The sequence below is a fragment of the Manis javanica genome, chromosome 13 (assembly GCF_040802235.1).
Source record: "Manis javanica isolate MJ-LG chromosome 13, MJ_LKY, whole genome shotgun sequence".
NCBI lineage: Eukaryota > Metazoa > Chordata > Mammalia > Pholidota > Manidae > Manis > Manis javanica.
The window spans coordinates 88,759,855-88,786,456 of NC_133168.1; the positions used below are offsets into that span (position 1 = coordinate 88,759,855).

General features: G+C 41.5%; 1 protein-coding gene and 1 pseudogene across 1 annotated transcript; one reads left to right on the forward strand and one right to left on the reverse strand.

Moving 5' to 3' along the window:
* The first annotated feature begins 2,739 nt into the window (after nucleotides 1-2,739).
* On the forward strand, nucleotides 2,740-4,423 carry LOC140845870 (olfactory receptor 7D4-like). Its single transcript, XM_073221017.1, has one exon. It carries the CDS (start codon nucleotides 2,740-2,742, stop codon nucleotides 3,658-3,660), a length of 921 nt encoding a protein of 306 aa, XP_073077118.1. The 3' UTR covers nucleotides 3,661-4,423.
* Nucleotides 4,424-12,801: 8,378 nt separating this feature from the next.
* On the reverse strand, nucleotides 12,802-13,848 carry LOC140845871 (olfactory receptor 7D4-like; annotated as a pseudogene).
* Between the last annotated feature and the right edge of the window lie 12,754 nt (nucleotides 13,849-26,602).

The window sequence follows — 26,602 nt, forward strand, 5'->3', positions numbered from 1 at the left end:
AAAACTGCGACTGGGACAGCCCCATGTTCATTTAGTCCACAAAGGTAAAGTCCCTGTTCTCTGAAGGTACTTTTATTTAAAAGAAAATTCTTCTCCAGCCCTTGTTCTTTTCCTTCTTTCTCCTCATTGAATCTAGATCCTCTCTTACAAGAGCGATTTCTTTGGAGACTTTCCACCTCTTCGCACTCTTTCCCACCTTTTTAGGCTGGTCTTAGATTTCCTGTGGCCAATATTTTACTCACTTACTTCTCACTGGAGATTTATGATGCACCAGGTATTGTTTCTTTTATTCCTAATGCGATTTGAGTTTTCTATTAAATTATTTTGTTTTTGCTGTTCTTGCTGCAGATTCTACTTACTGATTGACACCTAATATTTCTGTATAGTTGCTATTTCACATAAATGTGCACAATATTCTCTACAAATAGTGTATATGTCTGATGTTTGCTACTCAAGCTAATATCCTTTCCTCATTTTACCAATCTCTTTAAATACTCAAGGGCATAGAGTAGGATTGAAGTGGGTAGACAGCCTTGGGCTGTTCATGAGCTTGACACAAATATTTAGTGTGTTAACGTAGAATATCCTGCTGTCTACTGTTTTAAGACAACCATTCTTTGCTGGGTTTGGAGATTGTCCTGATTTCCTCATTCAGTGAGAGGCTCTGTCCTGGCCACTAAGCAAGTAACGGCTGTTACATTTTCTCAGAAGCATTTTCTATTTTGATTATAGTTATATTTCTTTCAGTGACTTGTTTTAGAATGAATTAAATGAGCAAATGCTCTAGAACTGAACATGCTGCCCATGCCTAGAATACTGGTCATTCTTTTCATTATGATTCTTTTCAAGTAGATATAGATGCATCTTATTTAACTTGACTATTCTACTTTGTGTCTACATTCAGATAGATGATGAGCTTGAAGATTGCTTTTCTGTGTTAAAGTTCATTGATGCTTTTGGTGTCAGTCTTTATTGTACATCTAACGTGCACACGCTGAGCACACACTAGATGCCAGGCAGCACATAAGTCCCTGCAAAAAGAATGGTGAGCAAAAACAGACTGAACCTCTGACTCACAAGTAAGAACTGAATCGCCCACAGGAGAGACACGTCAAGGGAAAGCCCAGGAGGCCCGGCCAGGTAGGCTGCTGCAGGGTCCCTGCCGGCCCCACACTCTGCTCGCGTCATGCCGGCGCCTCGGGTCCCTTCCATCACCGAACTCACCGACCCACAGGGCAGCTGCAAGTTCTGTGCCCTGAATAGTTGCCCTTTATATCCCTTGATGAACAATTTCCGACCCTGCCCCTCACAGCACAAGTATTCCCCTTTTACTGAAGAACTGTAAATACTTCTTATCTACCCACCTCTTCAGACTGAATTAGTCCTCAATGATATTGTCCACTTTAATTAATTGCATTCTGTGCACATTAATAACACTGGCCTTTTCCCATACTGCACAGGGTAAATATTTTCTTCTTAAACTGGCCTTTTATTGCCCAAGGACTATTGATTCAACAGAAGCTTTGAATATTTTAATCAAATTGATCAGTCATATTAAAAAATAATTAACTCCCCTGAATTTTCATAGTAACATCCCCACATGAGAGTAGGAACACATAAACACACTCCCACACATGCTCTGTATTTTACTTTAATGGTTGTGTGTTTTTATTTCCACCTCTTATCTACATAGTCCATAGGCTTGCCTTCTCCTTGGAAGAACCCACCTGGCAGGAGGTACTGGGAGGGAGCTGTAGGGACCTTCACTGACTAGACGTGCTGCATGGTATTAAAAACAGGTAACACACCTGTTGGGCTCATAATGATCAGAATCCCCCCTTTGATGGGTGTCCCAGCTTCAAGGAAATATTTTTAAGTAATAGCCATATAATTCAGGTTTATTGTGATGTAGCTCACACTTATGAAATATACACTGAATGTCACAGGAACCATAATAGAAAAATTTCCTGCATCACCTCATTCAATTCAGTCTTACAATGTAGGGAATACTTACTCCTCCCATTGTAGAGGTGACATTTCTACACCTAAGTGGGAATAAATATCTTGGTCGAGGTCACACAGAAGGTACATTGCTGGCCCTAAATTCTATCCAAGAAGTCTGACTCAAGATCCCATTTTCTAAATGACAGCTCTGAACTGTACTTGGGAAGAGCTGTATATCAATAACAATTTTCATAAATGGAATAAATTAACAATAACATAACGGTAGTTATTTGTTATTATTTTTGAATCCTCACAAAGTACGTAATAGCAGACAAATAAAAGGGTAAGGCACTTGAGACCTAGCTGTCATGTAACATCTTCAGGAAGCATCCAGTCATGGAATACAGATTGTTTGAGAATCACTCCTCAGTAAGCATAAGAGAGTTGTTTAAGTGAAGGAAGTATGGAGATTATCAACGGACAGACATTAAATACCTCCAGTTATTTTGGAAGGGCCACACCATGAACAAAATTGGCTTCATCGATAGCTTCAAATAGAATTACTATCAGTGAGATAAAACGCAATTTTGTCTACATTTTAAAAAGCTAAGTAGTTCTAACTTAAAAATAAAAACAGGCTATCATTTGACTGAGTGAATCACTGGAAATTGGAACAACAGAGGGTGGAGGATGTCCATGTGCAGGTGGTGTCCTAGGCTGATGGTTTCCGAGGTGCCCAGGGGCTGTACACAGAATGTTGTCTTTCCCTCCTTTCCCAGCCGACACCCCACCCGCATGGAAGCAGGAAACAGCACAGAAGTATCCCAGTTCCTCCTCCTGGGCCTCTCTGAGTATCCTGAACTGCAGCCTGTCCTCTTTGGCCTCTTTTTGTCCATGTACCTGGTCACCGTCCTGGGGAACCTGCTCATCATCCTGGCCGTCGGCTCCGACCCCCACCTCCACACTCCCATGTATTTCTTCTTGTCCCACCTGTCCTGTGTGGACATCTGCTTCACCTCCACCACCGTCCCCAAGATGCTGGTGAACATCCAGACACAGAGAAAAGACATCTCCTACGTAGGATGCCTCACTCAGGTGTATTTCTTAATGGTTTTTGCCGGGCTAGAGGACTTCCTCCTAACCGTGATGGCCTATGACCGGTATGTGGCCATCTGCCACCCCCTGCACTACACGGCCATCATGAACCCCCGGCTCTGTGGGCTCCTGGTCCTTGCGTGTTGGTTCAGCGTTTCCTGGGTCTCCCTGCTTCATATTCTACTGATGGTGCGGCTGACCTTCTGTGTAGGCACTGAAATCCCCCACTTCTTCTGTGAGCTGGCTCAGGTTCTCAAGGCGGCCTGCTCTGACACCCTCATCAATGACATCGCCGTGTATGTGGCCACGGCTCTGCTGGTTGTGTTTCCTCTCACCGGAGTCGTGTTCTCTTACTCTCAGATCGTCTCCTCCATAGTGAGGATGGCCTCCACTGAGGGCAGGTGTAAAGCATTTTCCACCTGTGGGTCTCACCTGTCTGTGGTCTCCTTGTTCTATGTGACAAGCATGGGGGTCTACCTCAGCACTGCTGTGACCCATTCTCCCCAGAAGAGCTCCATTGCCTCAGTGATGTACACGGTGGTCACCCCCATGCTGAACCCCTTCATCTACAGCATGCGGAACAGGGATGTGAAGGGGGCCCTGGGAAGGCTCCTCAGCTAAATAGCCTCTTGTAAAGATGGGTCATTGGCCTCAGAACTGAGCAGACACTTTGGGCCCCAGAGGCACAACACAACTTTCAAAATCCTGAATCTTTACCTTCCTAAATGATGCTCCTCACTACTTCCATTTCTCATATTACATTCTTCTCAACAACTCCATAATTGTTGACTCTTCACCCTCTTTGCAGCCCCTAAAGCTCTAGCCCCGGTTAGCTTTCTTACAGCCATTCCTGAGACTTCCAGCATTAGGTATGAAGCACTTGTATCAAGTGCTGACACGGTTTCCCCATAAGTTATCCTCACATGTTCATATTCTTCACCTTAGTTTGGTTGCGTGTTGGTTTTTTCCTGGAAGATGGAATGAAAATTACACAATCAGCATAACTAAGGTGCATATCAAGACTGCTCCTGTTAACAGTGTTTAACTTCATGTATTCCTGACCATATTTCTTTGCGATGCTTTCTCTCATTCACCTCATTTTTCAGAGAAAGAGATTGAATAGGGATGGACTTTAACCCTGAAACCTGATATCCTCATAACTTTGCTGTCATAGTTTTCATGAAAACAGTGATTTGATTTTCAACTTGAAGGGTCGGATCTAGATGTGAAAGCATTTGTTCAGGTGATTCAGAGGAACATATTGCAGAGGATAATGCTGAGATACCACTTCCCTCTTTGCCTTCTTTCTGTCCTCCTTCCTTCCCTCCCTCTCTCCTTTCCTGGTTTTTGGACATTTATTTCCCATCATTGAAGATTTACCATGTTCCCCTAAGTCCTTAAAATGTATATATGAACACAATAGAATAAGACTTGTTCTCTCACATGGCTTGTATTTGGAGGAGGGTACTCTCCGGAGATGCCACCAGGAATGGTAGGTACACACTTATGGAATATATTCAGAATCTAGATCATTTTTGAAAAGATTATTGATAGGATTGAGTCTGCAGTGAAGGGTGGAGAAGGAGATGTCAGCCTTTCTGCCACATTCCACGGGATCCTTTTTCTGTCTCCATTGCATACCAGCCTGATTGACAGTGGTCAGCACCAGATGGGACCTATTTTTTTTCCGCCCCCTAGTTTTTTTTGTGGCTTGATGGCTTCTTTTCTTTTCATTACCAAATAATATCCCGGTTTGCAGACATAGCAGTTTGTTTGTCAATTCACCTTTGAAGGATATTTGATTGCTTCTAGTTTCTGAGAGCTTTAAATAAATCTACTACAAATATTTCTGTATAGGTATTTCTGTGGACATAGTTTTTGACTCATTTAGATCACTGCTGCACGACCAGATGGTACGGCGATGTTGGGCCTTATAAGGAACTGCCAAACCCTTATAAAAGTATCTGTGCCATTTTACATTCCCACCAGCAATGAGATTCCTATTGCTCCACATCCTTACCAGCATTTGAGAGTCAGATTTTTACATTTTAGTCATTCTAATAGAAGTGCATCTCTATGTTTTATTAATATGTATCTCCCTGATGGAAACGGTGAGCATCTTTTCATATGTTTATTTGCCATCTGACTATCGTCTTTGGTGGGGTGTCTATCCATATTTATCCCATTTTGAAATTGGGTTGTTCATTTTCTGAGTTTTTAGTAACACCTGGGATGTAAAATTTTGTCAACATTTTTTTCTTTTTCTGCATCTGTTGACATGATTATGAGATTTTTCTTCTTTAGCCTGTTGATCTGATGGATTACGTGAATTAATTTTTTAATGTTGAACCAGCCTTGCATGTCTGGAATGAATAAATTAAACAAGCACTTTTTTTCAGCTTAGCTTATTTATTCAGTGCTGACACCTCTGGTCTGACTGGTCCAGTGAGGGCCAGGACCGGGCAGGGCACACAGTGACACAGTGAGTGCACCACTTTCACTGGTATATGCTTCTTTTTATACATGGATTTGATTTGCGGAACTTTTTCTTGAGGATTTTTACATCTACTTTCATGAGAGATATCGGTCTGTAGTTTTTCTCTTTTTGTCTGGTTTTGATACTAGGGCAATGCTGGCGTCATAATGTGAGTGACGTAGTGTTTGCTCTGCTTCTGTTTTCAGGCAGGGGTTGCAGAGAATTGGTGTTTCATCCTTACATGTTTGGTAGAATTTCCCAATGGAACTGTCCTGTCCTGGTGCTTTCTTTTTGGAATGTCATCGACTCAATTTTTAAAAAATAACGACTTACTCAGATTATCTGTCTCTTCTTCTGTGAGTTTTCGCTGATCGGATCTTTTAGAGAATTGTCCATTTCATCTAAACTATGAAATTTGTAGCATAGTGTGGTACTCATAATATATCCTAATTATACTTTTAATGTTGGGGCTCAGAAGGAATGGCCCCCATTTCATTTCTGATATTAGGGATCTGTGTCTTCCCTCAGTTTTTCTTGGGAGAGATGGCTAGAGGTGTATCTAGTTTATTAATTTTTATGCAGAACCAGTTTTTGGATTTGTTGATTTTCTCTGTTCTGTTTTCAATTAATTGATTTCTCCTCTTATTTTTAGTACTATTTTTTCTTCTGCTTGCTTTGAGTTTATATTACTCTTCCTTCCTACTTTCTAGTTTCCTAAATTGGAAGCTTTAGGTGATCTAGTTCTCTTCTAATATATACATTTGGTGATATAACTTTCCGCTTAGCTGATCCCATAAATTCTGTGATAAGTTGTATTTTCCTGTTCACTTCTTCACAACACTTTAGAAATGTGCTCTTTAATCTGAGACTCACTTTTCTAAATGCATGATTAGCAGGAGCTGGAAAAAGGGAGGAATGGGGACTGATTGTTTAAAAGGGATCTATTTCAATTGAGAAAAATGAAATGTTTTGGAAATGGTTGTGGTGATGGCTGCACAATAATGTGAATGTACTTAATGCCAAGTGAATAGAACTGTACACCTAAACATGTTTAGCATCATAGATTTTACTATGTATATTTAAGTACAACAAAATGATGAACTGGCAGAAAATGATGCAATAAAATTGAGTTCTTTCCTTCAGAACTTTGTCATTCGGGCAGGGCTATGGGGAGAAAGGAGGTACAAACACATCTCAGGGGGCAAGGCTGGAGGTGGGATGCTCATCAAAAGCTTTTCTACTTGCTTCCTGCTCCTAGAAACTTTACAGTGATAATCCCATATTGATAAGACCTCACACTCATAAAATAGACTATTTCCTCCATTCAGCCAAACCAATCTTTAGCACTTTTATTTTCCCTTACTTATATTGGACAACTTGCTAAACTCTACTGACTTGCATTTTTAATGTAATGAAATTTTCTGCATATATTTTTTCTTCTTCAAATCAGAACTTCCCCTAATTTTTATGATAGCACCATACAGTCCAGGTCTTCCAACACTGTTGTGGAATAGTACTGATAGCACACATTGCTCACTTACTCAGGAATGGTTTTAAACTTTCTCAGTTTATCTTGTTTACTGTGGATTTCAGTGAGTGGCTGTAGTGGAGTCAATAAAGATCTTTAACAATCCCCATTTACCTACAACTTTTATCAAAAATTGTTCCTGTGCACTTTCAAGTATATTTTATGCATCTATTCAAATAACTTTTGATATGTCAATATTTCATACATTGCTGTACGAAATACTAGATTCTTATGTAGTCAAAACACTGTGTCTTTTTTAAACAAATGTCTGGGTTTCTAACTTTGCCTAAAAAAGATTCTTAAAAACTTATCTACATACAGATTTCATTATACTATTCCTAATTTAACACATCTAAAGACACATAAATCTTTAAGCTTCACTGAATGTATTATGTCATGTGGTATGGAACAGTGGATACAATGTTTTTTCTTCCAAAAAAAGGCAAACATTTGTACTATTGATAAATTGTTCTTGGTCTATTCATTTGAAATTCCACCTTTATTAAACAGTAAATTCTTACACAAAACTCTGTCAGTGTCTATGTTCCATCTGGTAATATATCTGCATATGTCCACATCACACACTTTGATTATTTTTATGTCAATATTTAGTGGTAAAAATATAGTTAATCTTTGTGAATCTTAATATTCTAGATGTATGCTACACATTAAATTGGTAATGCTTATAAATGACGTAGGCACTATCATAAGTTTCTCTTTTGCTTGTTTCTTGGAACAGCTTTATTGCATTCGATCTGCATACCATACAATTTGCACATTTAAATTGATATGGTTCAATGTTGACTAGTATATTCATAGACTTGTATAAATCATCACAATTTTATAACCTGTTCATTACCTCAAATGCAGCCTGTGGCTTTCAAACCCATTTCCTTCTCATATCTAGGCAACCAAACATCTACTGTCTCTGTATAGACATTTCAGATAAGTAAAATGGATTTTGCATTTTCTAGACATTTCATATAAGCAAAATCCACAATCTTTTTCAATGGATACTTTCCACTTAAAAGTTCTCAATTTCTGTGTTGAATGTCACATATCATGTTGCCTTTTGGAGAATATTCACATAAATATACCACATTTTCAGTCACTGAACAACAAAAGCTGGGACAAAATAAACTTAATTTATCTTCGGCAGCACTTATTGATGACATTATCACTAGGAATCCAAGCAGGAGAATGAGGTCATTCCACAGTAGTGACCTGAAATGCTACCAGGTCTCAGACTCGGGCAACTGGGGACTAATTCTGCTAGGAACCATAGGTCTTATTTCACACAATAAGGATCCCATCTAAGGCCAGTCTATGACCCAACACACACCAAAGGTTGAGACACATGTGATCACTGGAATCATTGCCAATAGTTAGAGGATAACCAGTGGGCTAAAATATACATACCCAAAGGTAGCCACATGACATACTCCACACATACAAGTCTGTTCCACAAAAGTGCACAGATACTTCCTGAACACGATTAATTGTGAACTTGATTTGGATTATCATTAGTTTGGTTAAATCTCAAGAAAGTGTCATCAAGCAGCTTCAGGACTGATGGCCATACCTGACATAATCCAAGCCTGCCTGAGCATCAGAACTTGGTGAACTTGCACCACTGCAGATGAAATGAAGTTGTGCTGATGTGTCTGCACCTACAGTTCACACTCAGGAGCAGCCAGTAGATTATCAAGTATAGAAGATTACAGGAACAGCTGTATTCACACAAGTCTGTTTTACAGCAATGGATGGAATGATAAATACAGAAGGAAGTCATATAACCAGCAACACATGTTGATTGACCCACACAAATATAACTGTTTTGCCAGGCAGTGATGTTGGGTTGATGGGTGAAATAAACATTCGTATTATTCTCTCCCTCATCATGCATGCTTTGAGGTTAAAAGTACAAGGTAATTTTACAAAATTTATATATGGATATCCCACACTTTGGTACACCTCTCTGTAAATGAATTCAGTGAGTGCTGTGCACAGTGAAGTGATCAATGTCTTCAAAATGTATGCCCACATCAATCCATCAAGAGAACACAGGTGGCTAGAAGAGGATGAAGTGTGAATCCTGCTGATCCACTTTGGCCAGGTAGTAACCTGCAAAGTGTAGCCACTAGACTGGTCTGGCCTGGCTATCTGGGAAAAGACACATTATATCTCGGGAAGTTCAGGACACAATGACAAATATTAAAAATGTACCTACAGGGCCACCCAGAATGCTATGCCTTTCTCAGAAAATCCTGGGATTTATATTTGGTATCATTGCCCATATTTACTAAATTCGGTTTCTCTAACTAAGAATCACACAATGTTTGAGGATGAAGAACAACCAAATAGAAAATAAAGATGGCTCTGTCACACATCTTACATTCATAAACTTTTCTTTCACCGTGAGGTAACTACAAGTACTGTTTTGCCCCATATTACATCAGCGGAGTTTTGTTCTATAGATCTCCACATTTATGGAATTTATTTCACTAATGAAATAGTAAAGGGCTTCCCATATTTCTGACTGGAACGGCTTCCCTATGACCTAGCACTCTGCGCTGTGAGACTGATGGATTTCCCACACTTCTTACATTTATACACCATCTCTCCAGTGCAGTCCTTGCAGGTTTCAAAGTGAATGGGTATAACTTAGATTTTTACCACATTCCTTACATTGCCAGGACTTCTCTCCAGGGTGCTTTTTCACCACACTAACAGGAGCTTGGAGAATTGAAAGCTATCTCAGACTCTTAACTTTTACAGGGTTTAACTACAGGGTCATATTTTCATGTATCTAAAATGAATTGGTATAACTGAAGACTTTCACACACTGTGTACAATCTGGATTATTCTCTGTGAGTTTTTACATGTCTTGAAAGGCCTCAGCCCTGAGTGAAGGCTTTCCCACATTCCTCACATTTATATGGTTTCTCTCCACTATGAATTCCTACATGTTTACTTAGTATTGAGGAAAAGTGAAGGCTTTCCCACACTGATTACATTTTTGACTTTCTCTCCACTGTGAATTCTTCTATGTTATGTTTTGCTTGAGGAAACAGTTAAAGGTTTTTCACACACTGTATATTCATGTGGTTTATGTCCACTGTGAATTAGTTTATTTTTAGTAAAGTTTGAGTGCCAGTTGAAGGCTTTCCCACATTCATTGCATTTATAAGATTTTCCTTCACTGTGGTTTCACATGTGAATGTTAAGGGGAAAAGAATACATAAAGCCTTTCCCACATTCCTTACATTTGTAGCGTTTTATTCCGGTGTGAATTTGTACATGCTTATTAAGACATGAAGCAGTTCTAAAGGCTTTTCCACATTCCTTCCATCCAAAGGGCCTCTCACCAGTGTAATTTATTATGTGAGAACTAAGATGAGAAGAAGAAGTGAAGGCTTTCTCACACTACTTACATTTATAGGGTTTCTCTCCAATATGAATTCTTATATTATTAATTAGGCTTGAGGAAACCGTGAAGGTTTTCCCACATTCCTTACATTCATAAGGTTTCTCTTCAGTACAGATATGCATGTGAACTTTCAGGTATGTAGGATATCAGAAAATATTTCCGCATTCTTTACATTTGTTACATTTCTTAGCAGTGTGAGTTTGTAGATGGAAAGAAAGGCTTGTGGAGTGGATAGAAGCTCTCCCACACTCCCTTCTTCACAGAGATTTTCTCCAAGGTGAGTTCTCATTTGCTTCTGACAGTAAAATTCATTATCAAAGGCATTCCCACCGCCAGTGCTTTCAAAGTGTTTCTCTTGAGTGCTACTTTCCCAGTATACAATATTTGGAGTCAGGCTGTCATATTTTCCCTACTGGTTTAAGACAGTAAAGTTCTTTTCAATAGAGGTATTCTTCTTCAGAGAAAGGAAATTTTATCCTCAGTTATTATCCTTATAAGTGTTCTCACCATTTTCAGTGCTCCTCGGTGTCTTAAGACATGACTGTTCACTGAAGTCTTTATTGCATTGCTCATAGCCATACAGTTCCCATCCATTGTGGCTTCATGCCTGTTGATGAATGGACGAATGATTCAAATTTCTCAGACTCATGAATTGATCCCACCCATGTAAAATAAAAATATCATTATGATAATTATAATTTTTACCATTTCCATTACATTCATACATTTCCTGCCCTGTTGCTTTCTTTCAAGCTGAGTGATGGAATGCTTTGGCCAGAATGATATGCTATTTACTGTGATCTTAAAAACATTTCTGCAGTTTCATGAGTTGGTTTAAAAACTCAATGTCTAGTTATATATGTGGGAATGGGTACTTGTGGAAATTTTGAAGCTCTAAGTTTCAAGCTAGGTTTAAAAGATATCCCAAAATTCATTGTACTCAAAATATATTTATACAAGACTGTCCCTCATGAAATAGGATTACATAGACAAAATGTCAATATTGTCGTGGTTTACAAATCATGGTAAGGACAGCATAGAGATAACGTTTTATCTAAAAAAATCATTCTGGTATAATATCTTATAAAGATATAGAAAACACTGTCTGAAGGAAATCTCACAATCTTTCTCCGTTATTTAGTGCTACGACCACTTTTTGTTGTGGCTAAGTATACATACTGCTACATTTACCATTTTAACCATGTTCAAGTGAACAGGTCTACTTATGTAGCATTAAGCTCATTCACACTGTTGCCCAAACTTCAAGACCATCCACCTCTAGAGCTGTTTCATTTTCTCATTTTGAAACTCTACCCACTAAACACTCATTCCCCATTTCTCCTCCTTCCAAATCCCTGCAAATCATGCACTGGAAAAAGTAAGTGACAGCTGGTGCTGACCATTGGTAGGCTGGGATGTAATGGAGACAGAGAAATGACCCCATGGAATGTGGCAGAAATGCTGAGCTTCTAATAATCTATCTGTCATTATGGACTATCAATAAATTTCCTCAAAAGCGAGCTAACTTCCGAATACACTCCACAAGTGTATAACTACCAGTACTGACGGCACATCCAGAGAGTACCCATCCCCCAAAATAAAACACAGAGAGAATAAATCTTATTTCATCATATTCATTATTAAATGTTTTAGGATCTTGGAGCACATATTAAAATTGCAACGATGGGAAAAAGATGTCTAATAAAACAATAGAGAGGAAAGGAAGGAAGGAAAACTGGAGGGAACAGGGAGAACAGAAAGCAAAGCAGAGGAAATTGGTGATCCTATGCAATTTGTTACTTACACACACCTGAACAAACTGGCTTCCAAATCTACATTCCTACACTTAAAATTGAAAACCACATCACAGTTTTATGAATTATAGAAAGCAAAGTAAGGATTGTGTCAGGATCCCAGGTTAGAATCCATTCCAGTCTCAATCTCTTCTCTGAAAAATGGGGCTAAGAGCAAAGAATATCTCAAAGCAATGTTGTAAGGATGACATAAAACCATACATTAGGGCAACAAGAAACATATCGGTACTATAAATTCTTTGGTTATGACTACTTTTCATTCCATTTCTTCCAGGAAAATACACCACCAAATTAAGGGATCTAACATGAATACGTGGGGAAAGATATTTGGGGAAACCATGTCAGCACTTGATAGAAGTGCTTGCCATGTAATGCGGGGAGTCTGAAGAATGGCTGTAAGGTGACCAAGGAGAGAGGTTTATGGCAAACAAACATGGAAGAACAGGAAGAAATGCCAGAGGGAGTGAGTGAGGATAGCTAATATAAAAACAAATAAAGGCAAAGCCATAGGGGAAGTGGGAATGGAAGAAATGGAGCACGTCTGTCAGGAGAGGAAAATAACTAGGATATTGAAATTTGTGACATTTGCATTTGGGCTCAAAATGCACACTTCTGAAGTCAAGACCCACTACACACAAGAGGCTGTTCCGCTGAGAAGACTTCACAGGGCCCCCATCACGTCCCTGTTCCGCAAGCTGTGGATGAAGGGGATCAGCATGAGGGTGACCACCGTGTACATCACTAAGGCAATCGAGCTCCTCTGGGGAGAATGGGTCACAGCAGCGTTGACGTAGACCCCCAGGCCTGTCCCACAGAACAAGGAGACCACAGACAGGTGAGACCCACAGGTGGAAAATGCTTTATACCTGCCCTCAGTCGAGGCCATCCTCACTATAGAGGAGACGATCTGAGAGTAAGAGAACAGGACTCCAGTGAGAGGAAGCACAAATAGCAAGCCGTGGCCACGTACAAGACAATGTCATTGATGAGGGCGTCAGAGCAGGCCGCCTTGAGAACCTGAGCCAGCTCACAGAAGTGGTACGGGACTTCAGTGCCTACACAGAAGGTCAGCCGCACCATCAGTATTATATGAACCAGGGAGACCCTGGAAACAGTGAACCAACACACAAGGACCAGGAGCCCACAGAACCGGAGGTTCATGACAGCCGTGTAGTGCAGGGAGTGGAGGATGGCCACGTATCGGTCATAGGCCATCACGGTCAGGAGGAAGTTGTCCAGCCCGGCAAAAATCACAAACACACCTGAGTGAGGCAGCCTACGTAGGATATGTCCTTGCTCTGTGTCTGGATGTTCACCAGTGTCTTGGGGACGGTGGTGGAAGTGAAGCAGATGTCCACAAAGGACAGGTGGGACAGGAAGAAGTACATGGGGGTGGGAAGGTGGGGGTCGGAGCCGACGGCAGGATGATGAGCAGGTTCCCAAGCACGGTGACCATGTACATGGACAGGAAAAGGCCAAAGAGGACAAGCTGCAGTTCCGGATCCTCTGCGAGGCCCAGGAGGAGGAACTGGGATAATTCTGTGCTGTTTCCTGCTTCCATGGAGGTGGGATGTCGGCTGGGAAAGGAGTCCACGACAAGGTTCAGTGAACAGCCCGTGAGCACCTGGGCCAGCCGTCCGTCTAGGATACCACCTGCACATGGACATTCTCCACCCTCTATTGGTGCAAGTTCCAGTGATTCACTCAGGCAAATGGTAGGTCCATTTTAGAAGTAAATACTTAGCTTACTTAAAATTTAGCAGAAGTCTCTTATCTAGAACTCAGTGGTCTTAATTCTCTTTGAATCTGTGGACATAAATAAACTTCTGCTATGATATGACCTTTCCAAAAGTAATTAAGACACCTAACATCCTATCTTTTTTATACCTGTAACTTCATTCAGGTTGTTCTCTATGCATTAGTATATGTGGATTCTCAAACCATCTTGATTCTATGACCTAATGCTCCCAATTATGTGACATATAACTCTCAAGACCTTCAGTTATTCTCTTTAAAACTGTGATTACTGCTTTACCTCTCTGTGAGGATTCAAATACCTTTGTGTAGAGTACTATCTCAATAATGGATATCCATTATTGATTATAAGGTATTCATCTTATGACAATTATTTTTGATAGAAGGCCGTCACAAAATACAGTACTGAGGTGTCATTTAGAGAATGCGATATAGAGTCAGACATCCAGGAGAGAACTCTGCTCCACCATGTCAATCTCCATGACACCTTGACCAAGTTATTTCATCTGTCTTAGCTGCAGAAACCTCCCCCTCCACAGTGGGAGGACAAAATATTCCCTACATTGTAAGACTGATGAGTGAATAGAATGAGATGATGTATGTCATTGTTGTAATGTTGTTCCTGTGACATTAAGTGGATACTTCATAAATGTGAGCTCCTGTTCTTAATATCACCATAAATCAGTCTTGCATACCTGTCATTCATTGATATTCCCCTTAAACTAGGGCAGCCATTAAACATGGAATTCTGACCGGTATGCACACAAGTCTATTACCCCTTCTGAACACCATGCAGTATTCCTAGCCAGTGAAGGTCCCTACAGCTTTCTACCTCAATACCACCTTCCAGGTGGATTCTTCCAAGAGGGAGAAGCATGTGTACTACATAGATAAGAGGAAGACACAAAGGCACACAACCATTAAAATATAATAAAAGCTGTGTGTGCTCATGAGTACACACTCTTCAGTGGAGATGCATTGTATTAAAAGCCAGCACAGCGGAGGAGGGAAAAGATGGTGGTGTGAGAAGTGAGGGAGAATCCTCCTCCAAAAACACATATAGCACGAAAATACAGCAAATACAACTACTCTCAAAAGAGGACATGATGACTGCAGAACAGACTGCCTACATCTGGGGAAAAGAGAACACATCACTGAAAAGTGCGAAGTATGAGGCATAAAAACATGCTGCCAAATAGCCAATGGACCAATGCCCAAATAAAAACAGAGATCAAGCAACATATGGAGAGAAACCAAAACAACTCAGCACACCAAGACCTGTGGGATTCAGTGAAGACAGTTCTAAGACAAAAGTATATTGCAATAGAGGCCTACATCAGGAAAGAAGAACAATCCCATATGAACAGTCTAAACTCACAATTAATGAAACTAGAAAAAGAAGAACAAATGATGCCCAAAGTCAAGTGAAGGAGGGACATAATAAAGATCAGAGCAGAAATAAATAAAATTGAGAACAAAACAACACAATGAATCAATAAAACCAGGAGCTAGTTCTTCAGGAAAATAAACAAAACAGATAAAGCCCTAGCCAGACTGATCAAGAAAAAAGAGAGTCTACATGCATAAACAGAATCAGAAATGAGAAAGGAAAAATCCCTACAGACACCATTGAAAGACAAAGAATTATTAGAGAATACTATGAAAAATAATATGCTAACAAATTCAATAACCTAGAAGAAATGACCAACATTCTTGAAAAATACAACCTTCCAAGACTGACCGAGGAAGAAACAGTAAATTTGAACAGATCAATTACCAGCAGTGAAATTGAATTGGTAATCAAAAAACTATCAAAGAAAAAAACTTCCAGTCCAGATGCCTTCACCACTGAATTTTACCAAACATTTAGAGAAGCCCTAATACCATCCTCCTTAAAGTTTCCCAAAAAGTAGAAAAAGGGTCCGTACTTCCAAACCCATTCTATCAAGCCACCATCACTCTAATACCATAACCAGGCAAAGACACCACAAAAAATACAGACCAATATCCCTGATGAACATAGATGCAAAAATACTCAACAAAATATTAGCAAACCAAATTCAAATGTACATCAAAATGATCATCCATCATTCTCAAGTGAAATTTATTCCAGGGATGCAAGGATGGTACAATTTTTGAAAACCCACCAACATCATACACCACATTTTTAAAAAGGGGCAAAAACCACATGATCATCTCCATAAATGCTGAAAAAATGCATTTGACAAAATTACACATCCACTCATAATAAAAACTGTCCACAAATTAGATATAGAGGGCAAGTACCTCAACATTATGAAGGTCATATATGACAAACCACAGCCAACATCAGACTTAAGATAAAAAAGCTGAAAACTTTTCCTCTAAGACTTGCAACAAGGCAAGTGTGCCCACTCTCACCACTTTTACTCAACATAGCTCTGGAGGTCCTGGCCCCAGCATTCAGACAACACAAAGAAATAAAATGCATCCAGACTGGTAAGGAAGAAGTTGAACCATCGCTCTTTGCAGACGACATGATACTGTACATAAGAAACCCTAAAAAATCCACTCAAAAACTACTAGAAATAATAACGGAGTTAAGCAAGGTTGCAGTATACAAAATTAATGCACACAAATCTATTTCATTCCTATATACTAACGATCAACTAGAAGAAAGAGAAACAAGGAAAAAACCTCCAGTTACAATTGCATAAAAAAGGATCAAATACCTAGGAATAAACCGAACCAAGGAGGTGAAAGACCTCTATTATGAAAACTACAAGACACTCATGAGAGAAATTAAAGAAGCCACCAACACATGAAAATACATCCCGTGGTCATGGGTACGAAGACCTCATATTGTCAAAGTGGCCAACCTGTCTAAAGCAATCTACAAATTCAATGCAATCCCTATCATAATAACAACAGCACTCTTCAACGAACTAGAGCAAATAGTTCTAAAATTCACATGGAACCACAAATGACCCCCAAGTAGCCAAAGGCAATGATGAGAAGGAAGAATAAAGCTGGGGGAATTACACTCCCCAACTTCAATCTCTACTACAAAGCCACAGTAATCAAGACAATTGGGTACTGGCACAAGAAGAGAGCTACAGATCAATGGAACAGAATACGAAGTCTAGATATAAACGCACACATATATGGCCAGTTAATACACAATAAAGGAACCATGGGTATACAATAGTGAAATGACAGCCTCTTCAACAACTGGTGTTGGAAAACTGGGCAGCTACATGTTAAAGAATTAAACTGGATCACTGTCTAACCACATACACAAAAGTAAATCCGAAATGGATCAAACACCTGAATGTAAGTCGTGAAAACATTAAACTCTTAGAAGACAACATAGGCAAAAATCTCCTGAATATAAACATCAGTAACTTTTTCCTGAATGCATCACCTCACACGAGGGAAACAAAAGTAAAAATGAACAAATGAGACCACATCAAGCTAAAAAGCTTCTGTAAAGCAAAGGACACCATCAGCAGAACAAAAAGGCATCCTACAGTAGTGGAGAATATATTCATAAATGTATTTTCTGACAGTGGGTTAACATCCAAAATACAAAAGAGTTCACAGGCCTCAACACCCAAAAAACAAAAAGCCCGATTAAAAAATGGGCAAAGGATCTGAACACTTCCCCAAAGAAGAAATACAGATGGTCAACAGGCACATGAAAACATACGCCACATCACTAATTATCAGCGAAATGAAAATTAAAACCACAGTGAGGTATCATCTCACACCAGTAAGGATGGCCAACATCCAGAAGACAAGAAACAATAAATGCTAGAAAGGATGCAGAGAAAGGGAAACCCTCCAATACTGCTGGTGGGAATATAAATTAGTTCAACCAATGTGGAAAGCAATGTAGAGGTTCCTGAAAAACTAAACATAGAAATGACATTTGACTCACTAATTCAACTCTAGGAATTTACCCAAAGAACACAAGATTCCTGATTCAAAAAGACATATGCACCCCTATACTTATCGCAGCACTATTTACAATAGCCAGGATATGGAAGTAACCTAAGTGTCCATCAGTAGATGAATGGATAAAGAAGAGGTGGTACATATATACACTGGAATATTTTTCACCCGTAAGAAGAAAACAAATCCTACCATTTCCAACAACATGCATGGAGCTAGAGGGTATCATGCTCAGTGAAATAAACCAGGTGGAGAAAGACAAATACCAAATGATTTTACTCATTTGTGGAGTATAACAACAAAGCAAAACTGAAGTAACTAAACAGCAGCAGACTCACAGACTCCAAGAAAGGACTAGTGGTTACCAAAGGAAAGGGTTGGAAAGGGTGGATGGAGTGGTAGGGAGAAGGGGACTAAGGGATATTATAATGTGCAGACACAATATACGTCAGTCACAGGGAAGGCAGTAGAGCATGAAGACAAGTAAGGACTCTACAGCATCTTACTACACTGAGGGACAGTGACTGCAATGTGGTGGGGGGCGGGGAGACTTGGTAATATGGGTGAAAGTTGAAGTCGCAATGTTGCCCATATGAAATCCTCATAAGCTTATATATCAATGATACATTAATTTTAAAAATTCAAGGTAAAATGTATCAGCTGACCTTCAGAGGGGAACCACAGAGAAAGCAGAAGAAAGCTGTCATTTCAGAGCCTGCAACTGAAATCTTCTCCTGAAAATATTCTACCTTGAGTTTTGCCAAGAAAGCAACAGTGGTGGCCTTATACAAATCTACCATGAATATATTTTATGAGCCTTTAAAAGGGAAAAACTACTTTCAGTTGCAATCTCACTCTTATGAACACCTACCACCACCAAAATTCAGAACAAACTTTGTATTTTGAACAAAAAAAACCACACCTAAGTGCATGTAAGTGATTGATTGACAATTAAAAATATTCAAAGCCTCTTCAAATTAAATATTCTTTAGAAATCAATGGCAAAATTGAGATGAAAGAAATGTTTATAAGCTCCATGATAGAAAATGGTCAGCATTATTAATGTATAAAGAATGCAAGTAATTAAAGAAAAATATTATTGAGGACCACGTCGGTACAGGGAAGCGCATGGAAAGTGCTTCTCCTAAATATGAATTATGGAGCTGTGAGAGGAAGGGTAGGTAATTCTTTATCAGGAGAGGTTGGGAATTGGCAAGCATTTGGGCTGAGAGAACAGAATTCACAGTTGCTCCATGGGTAGTAAGCTTGGAAATGGAAGGGATTTGAGGGGCCAGGGAGATGTTGAATGGAGTGTGGGGATCAGCACGGACACCATGTGTGGGACTCACTCGTAGAGCATCCTGCACAATTCCCTGATGTGCCTCTCATGTTGGCAATTTTATGTTTATTTGTGGGACACAGGTCATGAACGGTTTTCTTCACCATTGTCTTTCCACTGCCTTCCACGTTGCCTCGCTGCTTATGGTTGGTGCTCAACATGAGCATATCTTAGATGTCTATTAAGGACTGAAACAAAAGTGCCAACTATAACACACAAAAACATCTTCAGGCTCATCATATGCATGAATGTAAACACAAAATAAAAGATTAAATCAAGTGCATTCATTTCTACTTTAAAAGAATAATATATCTTAAACAAGTAGTACCTATTCTAGGAATGAGAAACTGGGTTAACATAGGATGTTTGCTAAAATAATTCACCACAAAAATAGGGAAATGAAGAGAAATCATAACCATAATCACAACAGAAAATGCATTGAGAAAATGTAGCACTCACAAGTGTGCTTAGCAGCCACGGTGGAGGGTCTGGATAAATGAGGAAACCAAAAGCCATTTCTTGATTGTTTTAAAGAATGGTTGTTTTAAAACGGAAGGCAAAAGAATAATCTACATTTAAACACTTAAATGATAACATCAAATTCATGAACAGGCAAAGTCTGTCTACAACAAGTTCAATCATTTGATAGTCTCCTGGAGTTTAAAGAGATTCTGAAGATAAGAAAAGGAAATTAGCCTGATTACTGAGCATCAGAAATTATTATATTATTTGTAGGTGATATTGTGGATGCCGAAATGGAACAACAATCAATACAGAACTATTAAGTGCTATCAGGAAATCAAATATGCAAAAAACAGTGATGGATATAGCAGGAAAATCCAATCACATAAAAAACAAAATAGATAATACCTCGTGCATAATAGCTCTCCAGTGAGTAGTCAATGAATGAACTACTGGTCCCAGGAAATCAAACAAAAACTTATAATTCATGGAAAACAGTTAAGAAGGGGTGGAGACTCTTTGGAAAATAAGTCTTAGTGGAGAGCGGTACAAGGTTCCAAGAGGGCAGACTAGGAATCAGAGCAGGAGCTGGAGAAGACGGCTTTACACACAAACCAAGCCATCTGCAAATACAGGGACTGCACCTTTGCAGACTAATGAACATGGGATGGTCCCAGTGTCATTTCTTCTAGAGGCAAAGGCCTATACCCACGTTCTCTCCTCATTTCCTTCTTACTCCACCAGCGCTCACTGGGACACACTGACCCTCGCCAAAGGTTATCACTGCAGCTTTCTGCTTTCTGTCCACGGGAACCCTTTGGGTGTCACATCGGCTGGGACCAGAGAATTATAGGACAGAGGCACCTGGGACATGTTATCGTCGCAAGGGTTGAATTCTCAGAGCTCCTCATGAAATAAATCGTATTGCCTTTTCTCTCCAAAAAAATCGGCTTCTTTGGGTGCAGCATGCATAATGGAAAAGTTTCAGCCAATGTTGTGCCTACGTCAGTAATCGTACAAAGATAAAAAGCTGTTTTCTCCAAGGAAAAGTTCTTTCTTTGGTTTGAATTATGATGACAAGGTATCTCCTAAGGATTTTTTACTTTCTGCAAGAACCAAAACCTGGGACCAACTTTCTCTGATATTGTTCCCTTGAAGGACCTCTTGGGAATTTCAATGATCACTCGGTGTCCACTGTGTCATGGAGCCCTTTCTGAAGTGGTGAATCGTCTTGCTTCTGTTGAAATGACTAATCAAATGAGAATAAAAAAGAGCCCTTCACATCTGCTGGTGACACCGACGCACTGTTTGTGTTGGGGAGGGTTCCGTGCATCACCTCTAAATAGACAGGCAGGGGCAGGACAAGACCGGGAGAGTAAGCAGAACAGTATTGAGGAAGCGGTCAGTGACAAATATAAATAACAAATGAAATGGAGGGATGGGGGAGGGTAGAGGTAAGACACAGTCTAAACGGTGTATATAGTATATGCTTAGCTAAAAATGCTTTTAATGGAAAATATGGAACATGTTCAATTCCAAAGAGGATAATCATATTCAGTGTAGGCATTGAATGCACAGATCATTCCAGCCAGGTAATTCACACGTTGCAGTATACTCTGTAAATCAGTGGCCAACACTACGTGTTGTCTCTCCAGTTTATAGAGCCGTTGGGCTCTATAACTTCTAACTATAACTGGAAGTTATAACTATAACTTCTAACTCTGAAATCCAGAGTTAGAAGCAGAACTAGCCCTCTAATGTCACTCCAAGTGAGCCACTGGGAAGTTTGTGCTTCAGGTTCCACCACTCCGGCGTCTGCATGTTTAGAGGTCTGGATTTTAAAGGCTAACACGTCCAGAGACACGCAAAAGTCCCACTGACCTTAAGGCTGTGCTGCTGCCTGCCAGTTCACGTCCCTCCTGCCAAGAAGAGGAGTCACCGCCTGGAAGGGTAATTGGCCCTGCTCATCGTGTCCTTGTGTCACCGTGCAGTGGCCGTGCCCTGGTGGATACAGAGGGCTGTCACTCAGGCACCCACAGCATGAAGTCTGAGTGGTGTGTCCTTGGGTGGGGCAGCTTCCCTTAGCAGAGAGCAATTCTCCAGGAGGATGAAGGCTGAGGGCTGTCACCTGGTGGCACTCCCTGCACCTGGAAGAATAATCCCTTAATTCTGGTGGGAGAAGTGTGCAACCCCTCAAGGGACTCACTACAGTCCACCCCACCAGCCATTTGGATCAAGACCTGTAACAGCACGTGCAGTGTCCCATGAGCGTTCATCAGTGATGCGTGAGCTTAAGGAGCTGGGACGGACTTTTCTTGAGAACTGAGTGCCACACTCACTATTCAAGGATTAGGAGTAAGGCTCAGCCCGGCTCCGTCTGTCCTTCCGACCTCCTTCTGTGTAAACCCAATTCTCTCTCCCACTTCTACCAGAAGAACAGAATGCCAGAGCAATGTGAGCCATTATCCACTGGAAATCATTAGTGGAATGTTTCACAGGTACATCAAACTGAACCTTTCCAAGAACAAACTCTGTGTTTTCCCTTTGCTTCTCTACTTCCCTTCCTTCTTTCCAAAATCCTCTTGCCCATCTTATGCACCAGCCATGTCTGCTGTAATTATTTCAGTGGAAGCTGTGACCAGCTTTGCACAGCTGCAGCTGGACAGCCAGTTGCCACAGGCCCAAGCCATATACCTGCTGTTTCCCACTCTTAAGCTTCCCTAATCATACGACAAGGGCTGCCTGAGAGAATCTGTTCTGTACTGGTAAACATGTGGATGTAACCCTCGAGGACCACCCTGGCCATTGGAAGACAAAACCTGATGTCTTGCACCCACTGAGTGTAAGTTCTGGGGCACATGTCATAACGCCCCTCAGAAGGGTTTTGGTGGAACTGAGCACCAGATATCCATTGGGGGATCAAAGTGACAATGATCCCCTTCATTGGCTTTCCTTCCTTCGTTTGCTCTGTATTCTTGTTCCTTGGGGTCAAATTCTCTCCAGAAAACCATTTCACACAAGCCTTTGTGACGAGGGCCCGTTTCTTTTTTATTAAGGTATCATTGACATACAATCTTATGACGGTTTCACATGAGCCACACTGCGGTTACTATAGGCACCCATATTATCGAGTCCCCCCCACCGCACCCCATTAGAGTCACTGTCCATCAGTGTAGTAAGATGCTATAGAGTCACTACTCGTTTTCTCTGGGCTATACTGCCTTCCCCGTGGTGCCCCCTACATTATGTGTGCTAATTGCAATGCCCATTAATCCCGTTTCCCCCCTCCCCACTCAACCTCTAAACCCCTTTCCCTTTGGTAACCGCCAGCCCCTTCTTGGAATCGGTGAGTCCGCTGCTGTTTCGTTCCTTCAGTTTTGCTTTGTTATTATAACCCACGAATGAGCGAAATCATTTGGTACTTGTCTTTCTCCAAGTGGTTTATTTCACTGAGCATAATATCCTCTAGCTCTATGACGCCCTATTTTGAAAGACATACATATGATGGAAGAACAGCAGTGAAACAATGCTTTGCTTTATGAGATATTAATCAAAATTTTAATGTTAATGAAATAATACTAAACTACTTGCAGTTATATTAATATGCCTTATTGTTTTACACCTGATGTCCTTCTGTATGCTATTTCTGTTTGAAGCATTGACTCACTAATTCCAGTGATAGGATTTAGCAGCCAGGTACATACACATATTGAAGCTAAATGTTCTATGTACAAAGTTATTCATTGCAGCATTTTTTGTTATATAAAAAGAAAAGAGGGAACAACATACCTGTCAGTCACCTACATGAATGTGGGTACACTCGTACAATATAATGCTGTGCAGCAGTAAAAAGCAAGATGCCTGGTTAATACCACATACACACACAAAAAAAACCTACTCCAGCTAAGCATATCCAAGAAGATTGCAGGGAATGTGAAAGTTAAAAAGCAGGTAACATCAGATAAATGTAACAACTCCCAATTTCCTCCAATGGACTGTTTATAACAACCCTCTCGAAGTCCCCTTTCCTTTATAAGAGAGTGGTCCTCTTTGTACTTGGACTTAGTCTGTATTTTGCCAAAACTTGCACGTATTCATTACCAATTCTATACTACTTGCAATGAACCCATTTTTGCTGGTAAAGTAACCTAAGTTTTAAGGTCAACTGAGTTTACCATGGTGCCCAGCATAAACAAAAAGAAAAAAAAAGGGGGACTACGGAATTGACTGAAGCCAGGAGATAGGGCAGAAGTGCGTACGGGGCGGGGAGAACTGAGGGGCGCTCAAGGCGAGGCCGCGCCCCCAGCCCCGCCCTTCCGACGGCAGCACTCAGCGCGTGGCCCCGCCCACCCGCAGGCACGTCCCCGGCTGTAGGCCCCGACCCCGGCTCTGGCAAGAGCCTAGACGCCATGCCCGTTCCTATCCCCAGGCCCCCGCGCGGGGCGCCCCCGCGGCCCCTGAGAACCCGCGGGAGGGTACGTAGGATTGCGCCTGACTCGCTGTTGTGTGGCCCCGGCTCAAGTCCCGGCCCCGCCCCTCACGGACGTCGCGCAAGGCGGAAGTGGCGCACTCAGCCCGTTACGGTGCTTTCCTCCTGTGGCTCGGTACCCGCTGCGGGGTGTTGCTTTCGCGGCGGGGGAGCCTGGGCCGCAGGGAGGGCGGCGGGCGGCGGGTGAGGCTCAGGCCACGCGGGACCCCCGCAGGAAGTCCCGACGATGCCGTGCGCTGCCCCAGGCGGACGCCCCGCGCCGATTGGGGCGGGAGGTGCGGGGGCGCCCGAGCGGACTTTCCCAGCCGCGAGGCTTCCACGCCCGGAACCCGCCGAGCAGCCGTCAGTTCGCGAGGGGGAAGGCCCCGTGGACGAGGCCCGTTTCTCCTCTCCAGCCTCAGTCCCTTTCACGAATGGAGTTAATAAACTATCTCAGACGTGTTTTCAAAATTACATAAAATTACACACATAGGACAAGAAACACCTTGATAGGACAAACACTTTGGTGATGACTATTGTATAATTTTTATACCATTTTTCTCCCAGGGAAAATCAACCAAATTAAGGTGACTAATATTAACATTGGAGAGGGTGACCTGGGGGAAAACCATGTCAACACTTGATGCAGGTGCTTGACATTTTATGTTGCGGTCTCCAAAATGTCTGTAAAAAGCTGAGCAAGGGTAGAACATCACAGGTGACAAACAGGGAAGAACAGGACCATTCACAGAGGGAGCTGCTGAAGATAATACAAAAACACATAAAAGCAAGCATAGGTGCCCTGGAAATGGAAGAGGTAACATGTCCCTTAGGGAGGAGAAGAACCCGGATATCTACAGCTGTACATTTGCCTCTGGGGCCCAGTGTCTGCCGAGTTCTGAGGCCAGTGACCCAGCGCTGACAAGAGGCTGCCTGGCCGAGGAGCCCTTCCGGGGCCCCCTTCACGTCCTTGTTCCTCAGCCTGTAGATGAAGGGGTTAAGCACTGGAGTGACCTCAGTGAACAGCCCACCTCAGCTAGTCAGCACCTGGATACCGCCGGTATGTACATGGACATTCTTCACCCTCTGTTCGTCCTTCAAATGCCACTCACTCAGTCAAAAGGGAGCCTGTTTTCACTTTAAAGGTATTTATCCTTTTCAAAATTTAGCAGAAATCTTTTTATCTTCTACACACTGGTTGTAATTGTACTATTTGAAGCTATGGACATAACCTGACTTCTATGATTCCGTGCTTCTAAAATAATTGAAGGCATCCAATGTCTGTTCTTTGATCATCTCCATGCTTCCTTCATTTAAACATCTCCGTGATAGGGATTAAAAAGTGAATTCTCAAACAACTTTGAATCCTTGTGTTTGCTACTGTTGTGACATGAGAGCTCTCTCTCGCATGCCCCTTTTTTTCTGAACAGGTAGTGACTGCTCACCTACTAAGTTATCAGCATTCAAATGCCTTTGTATGCATTAGGATATCAAAAAATGATAGCTATTATTATACTTAATTTAGATAATTTATTCCATTTATCAAAACCGCTCGTGATATACAGGTCCCCCAAACTAGAAAATGGGACCTCGAGTCAAACTTTCTGGGTAGCATTTTGTTCTGCCAACCTACTCTCTGTGTGACCTTGATCAAGTTATTGAATCCCTCTTAGCCGCAGACACATCACATCGACAATGGGAAAAGTAAATATTCCCTGCATTGAAAGACTGCACTGAATGAGGTGATGCACGTACCTTTTCTACTGTAGATCCTGTGACATACAATGGACACCTTGGAAACAAGCGCTTCCGTTCTTAACTTCACAATAAACCTGAATTATATGGCTATTATTCACCTATATATCCTTGAAGCTGGGGCAGCCATCAGTGGGGGGATTCTGATCATTATAGACACAACAGTCTGTTACCTCTTCTGGCTGCCATGCAGCACTTCTGGTCAGTGAAGGTCTCTACAGCTCCCTCCCAGGACCACCTGCCAGGTGCATTCTGCTAAGAGGTGGGCACAGCCTGCGGACTACATAGACAATAGGAAGGAAAAACACACAACCATTAAAGTAAAATACAAAGCGTGTGTGGGGATGTGTGTCTGTGTACCTACTCTCATGTGGGGATGTTTGTATTAAAATTCAGGGGTGACAATTATTTCAACTCCCCAACTCTGTGCCAGGGCGTCAGGCCCACTAGGCAAGAGGGCGCCTGCAGGCCTGCAGGGAGGAGACCCCCAGGCAGCCTGATCTCGGGGGGGGGGCGCTGTGGACGCAACCCCCGGGTTCTGTTCCCGCAGAGGGAGAGCCCACGCGGGCCTCTGGGCCAGTCTCCGCGACCAAAAAGGGGCTC

What these genes read in the sequence shown, in the direction of transcription:
- LOC140845870 (XM_073221017.1), top strand. Translation starts at nt 2,740, where the DNA reads ATGGAAGCAGGAAACAGCACAGAAGTATCCCAGTTCCTCCTCCTGGGC.